Source organism: Cherax quadricarinatus, chromosome 78 (assembly GCF_038502225.1).
Source record: "Cherax quadricarinatus isolate ZL_2023a chromosome 78, ASM3850222v1, whole genome shotgun sequence".
Lineage (NCBI taxonomy): Eukaryota > Metazoa > Arthropoda > Malacostraca > Decapoda > Parastacidae > Cherax > Cherax quadricarinatus.
Genome location: NC_091369.1, coordinates 18,998,271 through 19,016,062, shown reverse-complemented (window position 1 = coordinate 19,016,062; position 17,792 = coordinate 18,998,271). Strand labels below are relative to the sequence as shown.

At 41.1% G+C, this 17,792-nt stretch overlaps 2 protein-coding genes across 2 annotated transcripts in view; both read left to right on the top strand.

Moving 5' to 3' along the window:
* LOC128701484 (methyltransferase-like protein 25B) overlaps positions 1-17,792 on the top strand; it is a gene marked incomplete at its 5' end in the record, with an annotated part of 360,140 nt that overhangs the window by 304,323 nt on the left and 38,025 nt on the right.
* LOC138855004 (uncharacterized) overlaps positions 6,955-17,792 on the top strand; it is a 40,046-nt gene continuing 29,208 nt past the window's right edge. The window contains exons 1-2 of the mRNA XM_070101523.1: positions 6,955-7,126; positions 13,243-13,355. Coding sequence (XP_069957624.1) covers positions 7,013-7,126; positions 13,243-13,355 — 227 coding nt within the window. The 5' untranslated portion in view covers positions 6,955-7,012. The remainder of the gene's footprint in view (positions 7,127-13,242; positions 13,356-17,792) is intronic.

The following is a 17,792-nucleotide window of genomic DNA, read 5'->3' as shown; positions in this document are numbered from 1 at the left end:
ATTGATTGGAATTTCTTGACTGGGAATTTAAAATCATACGACTTCTTAGAAGTAGTTCAGGATTGTTTTTTGAATCAGTTTGTGACAGAGCCTACAAGGGGAAATAACCTGCTTGACTTAGTTCTGGCAAACAATGAATCCCTTGTTAATAATTTAGAAATTTCAGAGAAATTTGGTGCTAGCGACAACAAATCAATTACATTTAACATTGAATGGAAGTATGATAGTAGGGATAACTCAGTAACAGTCCCAGATTTTCGCTTAGCAGATTACGATGGGTTTAGAGACCACTTATCATCTGTTGACTGGGGTAACGAAGAGAGCTATCAATATGACAGTTTTCTGAACATTATACATGCTGCTCAAAGAACATTTATCCCGCATAAAGAAATTAGATCAAACAGAAATGATCCAAAATGGATGAATAATAGGCTCAAATATCTTTTAGGGCATAAGAAAGGAATTTATAGGCGCATCAAAAGAGGTGAGAGTCAACTTATGAATCAGTATATTGACATTAAGAGGGACGTTAAAAAGGGGATAAGAAAAGCTAAACGGGACTATGAAATTAAAGTTGCCAGGGATTCGAAAACTAACCCAAAAAGTTTTTTCCAGGTCTATAGAACAAAAGTCAGAGATAAGATAGGTCCCCTTAAAAACAACTATGGGCATCTTACTGACAAAGAGAACGAATGTGCTCGATTTTAAATAATTATTTTCTCTCGGTTTTTACACAGGAAGACACTAACAATATCCCAGTAATTAATTTTTATAGTGGGCTAGAAGAAGATAAATTATGTAACATCACAGTCACTAGTGAAATGGTTATGAAACAAATAGACCGACTGATACAAAATAAGTCGCCGGGTCCTGATGAGCTTTTTTCAAGGGTTCTTAAGGAATGCAAAATGGAACTCTGTGAACCATTAACTAATATTTTTAATTTATCTCTTCAAACAGGTATAGTGTCTGATATGTGGAAGATGGCTAATGTAATTCCTATTTTTAAATCAGGGGATAAGTCGTTAACGTCAAATTACCCCCCAATAAGCCTGACCTCAATTGCAGGCAAATTACTAGAGTCAATTATAGCTGAGATTATAAGAGGCCATCTGGTTAAGCATAATCTGATTAATGATACTCAGCATGGATTCACAAGAGGCCGGTCTTGTCTAACTAATTTATTAACTTTCTTCAGTAAAGCTTTTGAGGCTGTTGAACACAATAAAGAATTTGATATTATTTACTTAGATTTTAGTAAGGCTTTTGATAGAGTTCTGCACCAAAGACTGTGAAAGAAAGTGGCAGCTCATGGCATTGGGGGAAAAGTGCTCTCATGGATCGAGTCATGGCTCACAGACAGGAAGCAGAGTGTCCATAAATGGGGCTAAATCCGAGTGGGGATCTGTAATAAGTGGCGATCCACAGGGATCAGTCTTGGGAACGTTGTTGTTTATAATATATATCAATGATCTTGATGAGGGAATCACTAGTGAAATGAGCAAATTCGCCGTTGAAACAAAGATAGATAGGATAATCGATTCAAACATAGATATCAGGGAACTTCAGGAGGATTTAGACAAACTCTATTCTTGGTCAGAAAAGTGGCAGATGCAGTTCAATGTGGATAAATGCAAGGTTCTGAAGCTCGGGAATGTCCACAACCCTAGCACTAATAAGTTAAATAATGTAGAACTTAGCCATACAGATTGCGAAAAGGACTTGGGGGTTATGGTGAGCAGTAACCTTAAACCAAGACAGCAATGCCTAAGCGTACGTAATAAGGCAAATAGATTACTGGGATTTATATCAAGAAGTGTAAGCAACAGAAGTTCAGCGTTATATTACAGCTTTATATATCATTAGTAAGGCCTCACCTAGATTATGCAACTCAGTTCTGGTCTCCATATTACAGAATGGACATAAATTCGTTAGAAAACATTCAGAGTAGGATGACTAAATTAATACATAGCATTAGAAATCTTCCTATTAAAGAAAGATTGAAGACTCTTAAATTACATTCACTTGTTAGACGAAGAATGAGGGGAGACATGATCGAAGTGTGTAAGTGGAAGATGGGTATTAATAAAGGGGACATTAATAAGATCTTGGGGATATCTCTCCAAGAGAGAACCCGCAGTAATGGATTTAAATTAGACAAGTTTAGATTTAGAAAGGACATAGGAAAGTATTGGTTTAGAAATAGGATAGTTTATGAGTGGAACAGTCTACCTAGTTGGGTTATTGAGGCTGAAACCTTGGGTAGTTTCAAATTTAGGTTGGATAAATGCATGAGTGAGAGGGGTTGGACTTGAGTGGGACTTGCATATGGGTGGATAGAGTTATCAGAGCTTATTTCATGGGTAGTTTTGAAATTTTGGTTAGAAAAACGTTTTGTTAGTGGGATGGATTGTAAAGGACCTGCCTAGTGTGGGCCAACAGGCCTGCTGCAGTGTTTCTCCTTTCTTATGTTCTATATTCAAGACCTTATTTATATCCCCTTTATTAACACCCATCTTCCACTTATACACTTCGATCATGTCTCCCCTCATTCTTCGTCGAACAAGTGAATGTAACTTAAGAGTCTTCAATCTTTCTTCATAAGGAAGATTTCTAATGCTATGTATTAATTTAGTCATTCTACGCTGAATGTTTTCTAACGAATTTATGTCCATTCTGTAATATGGAGACCAGAATTGAGCTGCATAATCTAGGTGAGGCCTTAATAATGATGTATAAAGTTGCAGTATGACCTCTGGACTTCTGTTGCTTACACTTCTTGATATAAATCCCAGTAATCTATTTGCCTTATTACGCACGCTAGGCACTGCATTCTACACGGCTAAGTTCAACATTATTAAGCTGGTAGATGCTAGGGCTATGGACATTTCCGAGCTTTAGAACTTTACATTTATCTATATTGAACTGTATCTGCCACTTTTCTGACCACGAATTGAGTTTGTCTAAATCCTCCTGAAGTTGTGAGACACCAACGTCTGAATAGATTATCCCACCTATCTTCGTGTCATCAGCAAATTTGCTCATGTCACTAGTAATTCCCTCGTCAAGGTCGTTTATATATATTATAAACATCAATGGGCCTTAAACTGATCCCTGGGGAACGCCACTTTTTACAGATCCCCACTCAGATTTAACCTCATTTATGCACACTCTCTGCTTCCTATTAGTGAGCCATGACTCGATCCATGACAGCATTTTTTCCCCCAATGCCATGAGCAGCCACTTTCTTCAACAGTCTCTGATGTGGTAGTCTGTCAAAAGCCTTACTAAAATCTAAATAAACAATATCGAATTCTTTATCCTGATCAATGGCCTCAAATGCTTTGCTGAAGAAGATTAATAAATTAGTTAAGCAGGAAAGGCCCCTGGTGAAACCATGTTGAGTATCATTATCAAATTATGCCTTTCGACATGGCTTCTTATATTATCAGCTATAATTGACTCTAGTAAATTGCCTACAATTGAGGTTAGGCTTATTGGGCGGTAATTTGACGGTAACGACTTGTCCCCTGCCTCTCTCTCTCTCTCTCTCTCTCTCTCTCTCTATCTTTTTTTTTTTTTTTACACAGGGTTTGACAAGGTTAGGTTAAGGACCCCTAGCTTTATTGAGAAGCTGTTTACAGGTTAAGGATTCCTAACTTTATTGGTAAGCTAAGAGCTGTTACCTACATCAGCTCATTTGAAAGCATTTTTATTGTTATGAGACATACAAGTAGGGAACAGGATGAAGCTGAAGCCATCTGTGGGCCAGAATTTTCATTTGATCAACTGACTTTATCTCGTTGACATCATTATGCTGTACGAATGTGTTCTATACTCGAGTCATCCTGGGTATATATGATCTCAGATGGAGTGATGTTCTGGAGAAGGGTACAGCCAGAGTGAAGTTGCTGCTTTCTGCCCGTCTTGTGGCATAAAAGATTGTTTCACGCTGTCCTCGAAATGGATCCAAGTGTGGTACTTTTACAATATTGGCCTTGTACATAACAGTAAGGCCACCCACATCCCTCCTGTGTTGAAGGCTCTGCTGAAATGACAGATCTATCCAGGATGTTTCCAGGCGAGAGATGAGACGTCTTGCTCTGTTCTCTACTCTGTCAAGCAGTCGCAGATGAGAGGGGGGGGGGCAGGCAAACCAAGAAAGTGGAGCATACTCAAGATGTGAGCGTACTTGTGCCTCTTACAGAATCTTGCAACCCCTACTGTCAAGCAGATGTGAGATATGGCGAAGTGCTGTAAGCTTCCTGGCTGCCTTGTTTGCAAGATTCACAAGGTGGTTCTTCATGGTTAGTTTGGAGTCAAATTTCACACCAAGGATATCAACTTCTTCTCCAGATGCCAAAACCCTCCCATTCATCCTTACTACTGCACCAGCATTACCATCATGGTGCCTAGAGACCATCATCATTTGCGTTTTCTCAGGTGCAAATGTTACTTGCCATCTATTTCCCCAAGCTGATACAGCTCTTAGCTGGTGATTGATGAAGCTTAGAGCAGCTGGCATTTCTTCTCTTGGATAATTGAATGTCAGTGTACAGTCGTGTGCATATGCAAGGGATTCTGGGATGAGATGAAGAAGGTCGTTGAAGTAGACATTCCATAACAATGGTCCCAGCACGCTTCCTTGTGGAACACTTGCCCAATAGGATGTCTTGCTGATTCCGTTCCATTGAGAACTACCCTTAGAGATCTACCATGAAGGTAATCACTGAGGAGACATAGCGTAAAGCCTCCAACTCCCAGTGCTTGAAGTTTTGCTAAGAGGCCCTTGTGCCACACCCGGTCGAAAGCACCACCAATGTCCAGTGCTACCACACAGCTGACTTTGGATTCATCCAGTGACTGGTGCTACTTAGTGGAGAGGTTTAATAACAGATCAGCAGCAGAGTAACCTTTCCTGAGGCCATATTGACGATCACAAAGTAGCGAGTGGTAGTCAAAAAACTCTGTCATTTGTCTTGAGATTATTGTCTCAAGGATCTTACCAGTGATTGACAGGAGTGACACTGGTCTGTAGTTGCTGATTTCTGTTCTGCTCTTCTTTTTGTGAACAGGGACTACATTTACCTCTTTCCACAGAGAGGGCCATTTACACTGTACTAGGCAGTGCTGAAAGATGCGAGTTAGAGGTGCTGCTAGCTGATCTGCACATCTTCTCAGCAGTCTTGGGCTCAACTTGTCTGGGCCCACAGCCTTTTCTTGGTCAAGTGATTTAAGAAGGAAATGCACCTCCTCCTGCCTTATTGTCACCACTGACAGTTTTGACACAGTTTTTGCAGCTAGCCAAGGAGGGTCCCTTGCTGGATCAGGAACTTGCATTTTGGTAGCAAAGTGTTCGGCAAAGAGGTCCGCCTTCTCTTGACTACTAGTAGAGGTGGTCCCATCCTGTCGATTTAGAGTTGGAAGGAGTTCATCAGGCAGATAACCTTGTCTGTCCTTGACCAGGGACCACCAGGTTTTGGAGCCTACCCTACCCGATGCTAGCTTTCTTTTTGTGTCCACCTCCCATTTAGCAATGGCCCACTTCTGAACGTCACCCATATGCCTACAGGGTTGCCTGTGCAAGTTCCTCTTATAAGTGGTAGGATGTCTCTTATACCTTCGCCATGCTTTGTACTTAGCAGTAGCAGCCTCTCTGCAACGAAAGTCAAACCAAGGCTGATCTGTAGGCTTCGTCACATATTGCCGGTGAGGAATATGTTCTTGTTGTAGATTAAGGATGTGTCCAGTGAAGGCTTTCACTTGGTTGTCAACATCCCCTTGGAGAAGAGCATTCCAATTGGTGGTGGCGAGCTCAGAGCAAAGGGCTGGCCAATTACCTCTTTCCCATAGCCAGGTTGTGCGTGTGGACTCCTCACCTCGTTCTGTTGGGAACTTAAGACGCCGGTTGTCTTTGTTCACCCATCAGTAAAATAGGTACATGGGTGTTAGTGGACTGGTGTGGGTCGCATCCTGGGACAAAACTGACCTAATTTGCCCGAAACGCTCTGCATAACAAGACGCTTTCTTATAGTAGTGTCATTGATATCAGCTAGACCTATACCTTGTACATGTGCTTGTATATATGAAGATATTATTATTATTATTATTATTATTATTATTATTATTATTATTATTCTTAGTAGTAGTAGTAGTAGTAGTAGTAGTAGTAGTAGTAGTAGTAGTAGTAGTAGTAGTAGAAGTAGTAGTAGTAGTAGTAGTAGTAGTAGTAGTAGCAGTAGTAGTAGTAGTATAACTACCAATGCGTACCTATACCTGAATAAACTTATTAACAGCAATATTACAGTGTCAGCCATCAGTGGCCCTATAAATCCTCAAAAACATCAAGATTTTCACATGAGTATCGTGGGCCCTCCCCTTGGGCTCGCCATCCCAATCGCTCAGTGGATGTTGCACTCCAAACCATACCCCGGCCGGGATTGAACCCGCGGTCAGAGAGTCTCAAAACTCCAGCCCGTGATGTTGGACTGACTCGCCTCCGGGTTGGGTACTCACGGCTGGCAGCTCATTTGCACCGCCTCCGGATGACGGACTTTCCGTACTGCCCGTGGTGTCCCTCACAGCCTGAGACGGTGGAACACTTCCTACTGTGGTGCCCACGTTACCGCTCTGCACGGACTAATTCTCCGTGCGACCTTGTGTGCGTTTGAGGTGCAATCTTTAACTCTACGTCTCCTCCTCAGTGGGGAGAGGTTTGACCCTCCGGACCGTCAGGAGATCTTGGCCTGTACCTGCACATTCTTGCTGGCTTCAGGGCGCATTAGGGACATATAATCCGCAGTAGATTTAGATTTTGCCACCGAAGTGGCTAGTTTATTGTAATCCGCAGTTATTAGTCAAACATCCACTTTAGTCTTATCTTATCTTGTCATGACTCCTTTTCCGAGCACTGGAAGGCCGGGCTCGATACGGCGCATGCTGTCAGTGGCCCTATAAACCCAAACAACAACAACAACAACTTGAGTATCGTGGAGAAGAAGTTATTAAAGCCATGTATGGATGTGTTCACATGTGTGAGGAGAGTGTTGACGCCTGGAAGAACTTTACAAAGTCTGCTGTCAAATTTTTAGATATGTATCGAAGTCTACTGGACACATATGTATTGGTAAAAATGATTTCCACTTAACATCTCATGCAACTTTACAAAGATTTTTGTAAAGTAATTTATGTAGAATTATCCCAGGGATATTCAGAATAAGTCAAGGTTTATAATAAAGTATTAGTTAGGTAAAAGTAGTGGATGAAACTGCCAGGAAACTTTAAATATAAGACCAGACGGGTATACCTGGAGAAGGTTTCGGGGGTCAACGCCCCCGAGACTCAGTCTGAGACCAGGCCTCATGATGGATCAGGGTCTGATCAACCAGGCTGTTACTGCTGGCCACATGCAACCTGACGTACGAACCTGCTGGTCAGGTACTGACTTTAGGTGCCTGTCCAGTGCCTTTTTGAAGAGTCAGGGGTCTATTGGTAATCCCCCTTATGTATGCTGGGAGGCAATTGGGTCTTGGGCCCTGGACACTATCATGTTGTCTCTCAGTGTACTCGTGGCACCACTGCTTTTCATTGGGGGGAATGTTGTATCTCTTGCAACATAGGGACTGATTTTCATGTGCAAGTTTAGTACTAATCCCTCTAGGATTTTCCAAGTGTATATTATCATGTATCTCTCTCGCCTGCATTCCAGGGAATACAAATCAACGGCCATCAACCGTTCCCAGTAATTTAGGTGCCTTATTGTACTTATGTGTGCCGTGAAAATTCTTTGTACACTCTCCAGGTCGGCAATTTCACCTGCCTTGAAGGAAGCTGTTAGTGTATAGCAGTATTCCAGCCTAGAGAGAACAAACTATGCCTCCCTGGTTTTGAAGGTTCTCATTATCCATCCTATCATTTTCCTGTATGAATATCCATTAATTTGAAATTAAGACACATGTGCAACATCTGGGTATCTTTATTGTAGACGTTTCGCCATCCAGTGGCTTTATCAATACAAATTATAGGACATAACTTGAAGACAGTAGAACTATGTACAGAAGATGAGGTAATCAGTCCCTCAACCTCATCCTCAACCTCAACTCTCATCTTTCACATTAATTTACACATTAATTTACTCTCATCTTCCATATTAATTTATTCTTATATTCCATGTTAAGCACTTATAGTTTTTGAAATTCATGCTGGCCTACATGTTCTCTTTTACCTAGGTCTAGGATGAATCTTACAATCTTGTTTCAGATAACTTTTAATATGTTAGGTAAAAGACACAGATGCAACTAATGTGACATTTTAATGTGGTAATGTGTCTCTCTCAGGGAGCTTTGTCAGATTCTTTTAGGATAAGATTTTGTTTGGATTTTTAACCCTGAAGGGTTAGTCATCTGAGATAACCCAAGAAAGGCAGTGCATCATTGAGGACTGTCTGTCTTATTTCCATTGGTGTCCTCAATCTTGTCCCCCAGGAGCAACCTACACTAGTCGATTAACACCCAGGTACCTACTTGCTTACTAGATGAACAAGATAGCAGGTGTAAGGAAACCCGCCCAGTGTTTCCACCCTTGCTGGGGATTGAACCATGGACACTCAGCTTGTGAAGTGAGAGCGTTGCCTACCAGTCCATGGGCCACTGTAGGGCAGAATACCATGAAGAACTAGAATATTCAACATGGCATTGTATGAGAGCTAGACATAGTGTAGGCATCGTAATCACTTAACCCAAGAAATCAAAGCCCTGTGACTAACTGTTTTTCCATTGGAATCTCTGGGTCCTCCCCACAGTGCTCAACTAACTCCTAGGTATCAACTGCTTGATGAACACAAAGGTGTTAACCCCACAGTGTTCAACTGATTCTTAAGTATTTGCTGTTTGATGAACACACAGCATGTATTAACCCCCACAGTGTTCAACTAACTCCTAGGTATCTGCTGCTTGGTGAACAGACAACAGGTGTTAAGACTTTTGAATGGTGGCGGAGTATGCTGTCTCGAGTTGGAATTTGTTATCAATCGGATTATTGTTTTTTGTTGGGTTATTAAGGGTCTGAGGTGATTTACTGTAGTTGAGCCCGATGTACAGACTCCATAGGTGAGATAGGGGTGAATGAGTGAGTGGTACAGAACAAGGAGAACTGATTGTGGTCTTTTAGAGACTTTCTTAGAAATTTGCTGTATGTGTGTCTGGAATTTGAGACTTCTGTCAAGGTATGAGTACTCTTTGTTACTTTTTACATATATACATAGTACAATACAGTGGAACCTTGACTTATGAGTTTAACCCTTTCAGGGTCCAAGGCCAAAATCGGAATGGGTGCCCCAGTGTCCAAGAAATTTTGAAAAAAAAAAAAAAAAAAATTATTACAGAATTAAAGATAATATTTTTGTGAAGGTAATAAAACAAAAAAAAATTTCTGATAAGTACTTACCGAGATACAGCGGCAGGAAGTTGACCCAAAATGACCTGGTGGCGGCAACATCAGTGACTTCTGCAAAATTGCATTTTTTTATTTTACGTTTTTTATACTTTTTTCTTTTCTTTTCTAATTTTTTTCTTTTTCTAGTAACATTTGTGGCCTGTGAGACCAATATAATGTACAGTGGACCCCCGGTTAATGATATTTTTTCATTTCAGAAGTATGTTCAGGTGCCAGTACTGACCGAATTTGTTCCCATAAGGAATATTGTGAAGTAGATTAGTCCATTTCAGACCCCCAAACATACACGTACAAATGCACTTACATAAATACACTTACATAATTGGTTGCATTGGGAGGTGATCGTTAAGCGGGGGTCCACTGTATATTTTATAAGTGTACACTCATTGTATTCAACACAATAACTGCACTAATTTGTTTATCATTATATTGCTTACAAAACTTGTTTACAAATTTATTGTAAACAAAATGATGAAAATATTAGTGCAGTTATTGTGTTGAATACAATGGTACCATATAGTACCATATGGTACAATGGTGCCATAGGGTGCAATGGTACCATATAGTACAATTGTACATATGGTACAATATGGTACAATGGCACATGATACAATGGTACCATATGATACAATGATACCATATGATACAATGGTACCATATGGTAGAATATGGTACAATGGCACCATTTGGTACATTGTACCATACAGTACCATGATACCATATGGTTCATTGTACCATATGGTACTATATGGTACTGTTGTATTCAACACAATAGACACACTAATATTTTCATCATTATTTTGTTTACAATAATTGTTTACGAACAAAATATGCAAAAATGTTGTATATTAGTAATGTTCTATTATATATTTACAAATGTACAGGAACTCGACATGTTCCTTGAGGTGGATGACAAAGCGCTTTGTCTCGGAAACTGCGGAGTCACTAGCTAGCTTGCGTCGCCACTCACTTAGTCTTGGCTGGTGTCTCATGCCACCAACACCTATTGACCATATGGTACACGGTATCATATGTTACAGGGTACCATATGGTATATTGTACTATATGGTATAGGGTACCATGCAGTACAGGATAACATATGGCACAGGGTACCATATGGCACAGGGTACCATGTGGTACAGGGTGCCATACAGTACAGGACACCATATGGTACAGATACAGGGATCCCTATGGAAATAAGTCACCCTGACTTTTTTATCCTAGGATTTTATACATATGCTGCTATGTATGATAATCTATGTAACTGTATTTGTGTACACCTGAATAAACTTACTCAAGTGCATGTGGCATCATAAGTAAGTTTATTTAGGTATACACAAATAAAGTTACATAGAATATCATACTTAGCAGCATATGTTTGGAGAACCTAGGATAACCCAAAAAAGTCAGACAGACTTATTTCCATTAGGGTCCCTGTACCCTGTACCATATGGTATAATGTACCATATGGTACAATGTACTATATGGTACATTGTACCATTGTACCATATGATACCATTGTATGACATGGCACCATTGTACCATATGGTACCATTGTACCATATGGCACAATGGCACCATATGGTTCAAAACCATAGAATTCCTCTTCAGCTCCACTTCCATCAGTCTTAGAACTGTAAGTTGTGAAGAGGAGAGTCAGAATTCACCCAGAGAGTGAGTGGGGAGTGAGAGCTTTCTTGCCGCCAGGCACGATGAACATAGCTACTTTGCTGGCATTCCCACAATGCCATGCGGGCGTCCAGATTTTTTCTATAGTGTGCACACTGACCACCCAGACCCATTCTCTCAGATGTAGGCCTACCAGCCTTCTCGCGCTAAATTTGACGCCGCTAGAATTTTGGCATAGATCTACGGTATGGACCCTGAACGTAAAGCCGTAGATCTATGGGACGGACCCTGAAAGGGTTAATCCGTTTCAGGAGCTAGCTCATAACTCAATTTACTCGTATATCAAATTAATTTTCCTCATTTAAATTAACTGAAAAGCCATTTCGTTCCTGCACTCTGGAGAGATGAGAAAAAATACATGAATATGATGCTATTATCAGCTGTACAGCTTATTTATCTATCACAATTCATCTAATATGACATAATAAACAATATAATTAACACAGAAACATGATATATACTCTAGATTGAATAAAACAGGCCATAATATGGTGGCAGAGGCAGCGGCGGAAGCGTCTGCCATTTTCTTTGTGTACGTACATGCTTAGAGTATCTTCCCATGGTCTTATTGTAAGAAGAAACGGAGTAGTGTATTTTTGAGGCTAACCAGTAGATCACTAGTATTCTAAGGAAAACACTAAACATATTGTATATAAACACAATAAATCATAATTCACTTCAGAATGTAAAGAAATAATTGACTGTTTATATAAAGTGTATATGTACTTACACACTGATCATAACTGATATACAGTGGACCCCCGCATAACGATTACCTCCGAATGTGACCAATTATGTAAGTGTATTTATGTAAGTGCGTTTGTACGTGTATGTTTGGGGGTCTGAAATGGACTAATCTACTTCACAATATTTCTTATGGGAACAAATTCGGTCAGTACTGGCACCTGAACATACTTCTGGAGTGAAAAAATATCGTTAATCGGGGGTCCACTGTAATTTGTTTTGTTTAATCACTGAACATAACTGATAAGGTATCTCCTGCGAGCTGCTTCTCTCCCAACCACGTCAGCAGCAGCTTCTCCATCTTTTCATGGACAGAGGTCCGCAGCTTAGATGTTATTGTAATGCCCTTGGCTGGCGCTGTAGCCTTTATCGACTCTGCTGCTTTAGTATTGTACATATAGTAGATGTACTGCACTGGTTTTGTCTGGCTAAATCCACAACTCGTGCACCTTGCTTATGTTTATCTATGATTTCATGCATTAATTCCATGGAATCATTGTCTTTTTCTTCTCAGCACTGTCCTTTGCACTTATTTTCTTAGGACCCATGGTTAGAAAAGTGAAATTTGGCCAAATGACTATCAAAATTGTAAGCAAAGCAGGAGAGAACGGCTTCAACAGTGATGTAAACACATGTATTCTGAATTATTATTACGTACATATTATGTACATTATCATTATTATTATTATTTAATTAATTTTAGTTAAAATAATAATAATTATTATTACAATAATGATAGAGCTTCAGTTTCCTAAATTAATAATAGTAATACATTATTATGACAATGAGAGCTTCAGAACGAAGCCAACTCAGTGCACTGTTTACCTAGCTGGGGAGCAGTTCTCTCCTGCTTTGCTTATATTTTTACAGTCATTTGGCCAAATTTTGCTTTTCTGAGCATGGGTCCTAAGAAAGTAAGTGTAAAGGACAGTGCTGATAATAAGAGGATGATTTCCATGGAATTAAAGCATGAAATCATAGATAAACAAGAGAGGTGTCCAGGTTTTGGGTTGAGGGGGAAGTGGGGGGGGGGGGAGCTGGCTCATAACTCAAATGTTGGCTCGTAACTCAGAGCAAAAAATCGACTGATCGATGGCTCATATCTCAAAAAACTCGTATGCTGGGACACTCGTAAGTCAAGGTTCCACTGTACATGTATATGATTTTGGAAGGTAGGCCTTGATACTCCTCATGGCATATATGTACAACAACTACATAGTAAGCTGATATTCTCATTTAGCTAATCTTGCATTGCAGTGGGATTTCTAATAATATTTTTCTTTAAAATATGTATCAGCAGTTCTTCAGTTTCTTGCCCTAATTTAATTTTCAAAATTTTTAAAATATTTTCCACAGGATTTCTTCACAGAAGATTTATGGTTCCAGTTAAACCCTCAGTGGACAGTGATCCTGGAGACTTTGACCCCTTGCCAGCTGGCTGACTTCCTTTGTCGTGATGCAGCCTTGAAGTATGTGTCAACAACTATCACATTTATTTTACACTTTAAGAAAACTGGGAATAAGAGAGCATTCAGTATTTTCATGTAAATTCTTTCCAAGTTTTGTTCTGTTGATTTACATTATGAGTGTTGTGTCTGGCTACAACTGCTCAGTAATCTTACTCAGTGGTATGAGATATATTTACATTATGAGTGTTATGTCTGGCTACAACTGCTGAGTAATCTTACTCAGTGGTAAGAGAGATATTTACATTATGAGTGTTATGCCTGGCCACAACTGCTCAGTAATCTTACTCAGTGGTATGAGAGATATTTATATTATGAGTGTTATGCCTGGCCACAACTGCTCAGTAATCTTATTCAGTGGTATGAGATATATTTACATTATGAGTGTTGTGTCTGGCTACTACTGCTCAGTAATCTTACTCAGTGATATGAGAGATATTTGCATTATGAGTGTTGTGTCTGGCCACAACTGCTCAGAGACATTTCACCATAAACCCCACACTCGAGAGGAACCTCATGATGACAGAAAGTTATGATGATAGAGTTTTTGGTTAATTGTTCCAGTCATGGTATTGTGACTTTTTTAATCTTTGTGAGACACAGACTTATTTCCAGTGCTAATGAATACAGTACAGTGGACCCTTAACCAGCGATGGCATCGATTAACAATAAATCTGGCTAGCGATACATTTAAACGCAAAAATTTTGCCTCAACTAGCGCTTAAAAACCCGACCAGCGCTATTCGTTCTCTACCATATGCGTCCACTTTGGCCTGAGCGCGCCTCACTTGTCCCTTGGGTGTCAGTGTTTACAAGCCACCCAGCCACCGTGGTCGCTTCCAAACATACAACAACTGGAACATTTCATATTATCACAGCCTTTGTAGTGATTGCACCTGCAAAATAAGTCACCATGGGCCCCAAGAAAGCTTCTAGTGCCAACCCTACAGCAAAAAGGGTGAAAATTACTATGGAGATGAAGAAAGAGATCATTGCTAAGTATGAAAGTGGAGTGCGTGTCTCTGAGCTGGTCAGGTTGTATAATAAACCCCAATCAACCATCGCTACTATTGTGGGTAAGAAAACGGCAATCAAGGAAGCTGTTCTTGCCAAAGGTGCAGCTGCTGCTGCACCACAGTCAGCTGTTGTTGTTGCTACACCACCATCAGCTGTATTACTCGAAGATGTGGAGAGAGTGTTGTTGGTTTACCTGGAGTTTTACCTGGAGAGAGTTCCGGGGGTCAACGCCCCCGCGGCCCGGTCTGTGACCAGGCCTCCTGGTGGATCAGAGCCTGATCAACCAGGCTGTTGCTGCTGGCTGCACGCAAACCAACGTACGAGCCACAGCCCGGCTGGTCAGGAACCGACTTTAGGTGCTTGTCCAGTGCCAGCTTGAAGACTGCCAGGGGTCTGTTGGTAATCCCCCTTATGTATGCTGGGAGGCAGTTGAACAGTCTCGGGCCCCTGACACTTATTGTATGGTCTCTTAACGTGCTAGTGACACCCCTGCTTTTCATTGGGGGGATGTTGCATCGTCTGCCAAGTCTTTTGCTTTCGTAGTGAGTGATTTTCGTGTGCAAGTTCGGAACTAGTCCCTCTAGGATTTTCCAGGTGTATATAATCATGTATCTCTCCCGCCTGCGTTCCAGGGAATACAGGTTCAGGAACCTCAAGCGCTCCCAGTAATTGAGGTGTTTTATCTCCGTTATGCGTGCCGTGAAGGTTCTCTGTACATTTTCTAGGTCAGCAATTTCACCTGCCTTGAAAGGTGCTGTTAGTGTGCAGCAATATTCCAGCCTAGATAGAACAAGTGACCTAGTTTTGAAGGTTCTCATTATTCATCCTGTCATTTTTCTAGCAGATGCGATTGATACAATGTTATGGTCCTTGAAGGTGAGATCCTCCGACATGATCACTCCCAGGTCTTTGACGTTGGTGTTTCGCTCTATTTTGTGGCCAGAATTTGTTTTGTACTCTGATGAAGATTTAATTTCCTCGTGTTTACCATATCTGAGTAATTGAAATTTCTCATCGTTGAACTTCATATTGTTTTCTGTTTTTCCTTGTCTGTGTCGGATATGAGGATGAGGAACAAGATGGGAGCGAGTACTGTGCCTTGTGGAACAGAGCTTTTCACCATAGCTGCCTCGGACTTTACTCTGTTGACGACTACTCTCTGTATTCTGTTAGTGAGGAAATTATAGATCCATCGACCGACTTTTCCTGTTATTCCTTTAGCACGCATTTTGTGCGCTATTACGCCATGGTCACACTTGTCGAAGGCTTTTGCAAAGTCTGTATATATTACATCTGCATTCTTTTTATCTTCTAGTGCATTTAGGACCTTGTCGTAGTGATCCAATAGTTGAGACAGACAGGAGCGACCTGTTCTAAACCCATGTTGCCCTGGGTTGTGTAACTGATGGGTTTCTAGATGGGTGGTGATCTTGCTTCTTAGGACCCTTTCAAAGATTTTTATGATATGGGATGTTAGTGCTATCGGTCTGTAGTTCTTTGCTGTTGCTTTACTGCCCCCTTTGTGGAGTGGGGCTATGTCTGTTGTTTTTAGTAATTGTGGGACGACCCTCGTGTCCATGCTCCCTCTCCATAGGATGGAAAAGGCTCGTGATAGGGGCTTCTTGCAGTTCTTGATGAACACAGAGTTCCATGAGTCTGGCCCTGGGGCAGAGTGCATGGGTATGTCATTTATCGCTTGTTCGAAGTCATTTGGCGTCAGGATAACATCGGATAGGCTTGTGTTAACCAAATTTTGTGGCTCTCTCATAAAAAATTCATTTTGATCTTCGACTCTCAGTCTGGTTAGCGGCTTGCTAAAAACTGAGTCATATTGGGACTTGATTAGCTCACTCATTTCCTTGCTGTCATCTGTGTAGGACCCATCTTGTTTAAGTAGGGGCCCAATACTGGATGTTGTTCTCGACTTTGATTTGGCATAGGAGAAGAAATACTTTGGGTTTCTCTCGATTTCATTTATGGCTTTTAGTTCTTCCCGCGGCTTAACGTGAAACAATTACCAAGATACGATTAACCCCGGAGGGTTAGCCACCCAGGATAACCCAAGAAAGTCAGTGCATCATCAAGGACTGTCTAACTTATTTCCATTGGGGGTCCTTAATCTTGTCCCCCAGGATGCGACCCACAACAGTTGACTAACACCCAGGTGAACAGGAAAAAATGCCTGGAACTAGTGCTCATATTGGTGAGGTTAGTGGGGAGGATGTGGAAGAGTTGGTGGAGGAGGACAATGAAGAACAAACCACTGATGAGCTGCTAGATCATCTTCAACAGTAAGAGGCCACACCTGAGGAAACTGCTTCGGAGGAGGGGAGAGAGAAATTGAAGAAGTTGCCTACTTCAAAGTTAAGGAAATGTGTGCAATGTGGCTTAAAGTGCAAACCTTTTTTGATGAAAATCACCCTCACACAGCTATTGCAAGCCGTGCTGGTGACTATTACACTGACAATGTTGTGAAACACTTTAGGATAAAGGAACGAGAGGTACAGGCCTCTATGGACAGCTATGTTGTGCGACAGAAGTCCAGTGACTCTGAAGCTGGTCCTAGTGGCATTAAAAGAACAAGGGAAGTAACCCCAGAAAAAGACTTGCTACCTCAAGTGCTAATGAAAGGGGATTCCCCTTCTAAACACTAACAAGATCAACGGTCTCCCCTCCTCCCATCCCATCAATCATCACCAGATCTTCAATAAAGGTAAGTGTCATGTAACTGTGCATGTCTTCTTCAGTTTGAGTATATTAAAATTAATATTTCATGTGGTAAAATTTTTTTTTTTCAATACTTTGAGGTGTCTTGCACGGATTAATTTGATTTCCATTATTTTTTATGGGGAAAATTAACTTGACTAACGATTATTTTGATTAACGATGAGCTCTCAGGAACGGATTAATATCGCTGGTTGAGGGTCCACTGTATATCCAGTTTTCCCTTTTTCTATATTCCATTTTTTTATCATTTATATGCTTTACCTTTTATTTAACATACTTACCTGGAGGTTACCTGAAGGTTATTCCGGGGCTCAACGCTCCCGCGGCCCGGTTCATGACCAGGCCTCCCAATGGATCAGGGCCTGATCAACTAGGCTGTTACTGCTGGCCGCACGCAGTCCAATGTGCGAGCCACAGCCCGGCTGATCCGGCACTGACTTTAGGTATCTGTCCAGCTCTCTCTTGAAGGCAGCCAGGGGTTTATTGGCAATTCCCCTAATGCTTGATGGGAGGCTGTTGAACAGTCTTGGGCCCTGGGCACTTATGGTGTTTTCCCTTAGTGTACCAATGGCGCCTCTACTTTTTATTGGGGGCATTTTGCATCACCTGCCCAGTCTTTTACTTTTGTAGGGAGTGATTTCTGTGTGCAGATTTGGGACCATTCCATGTCTTGCCTGTTATGACATACTGATTATG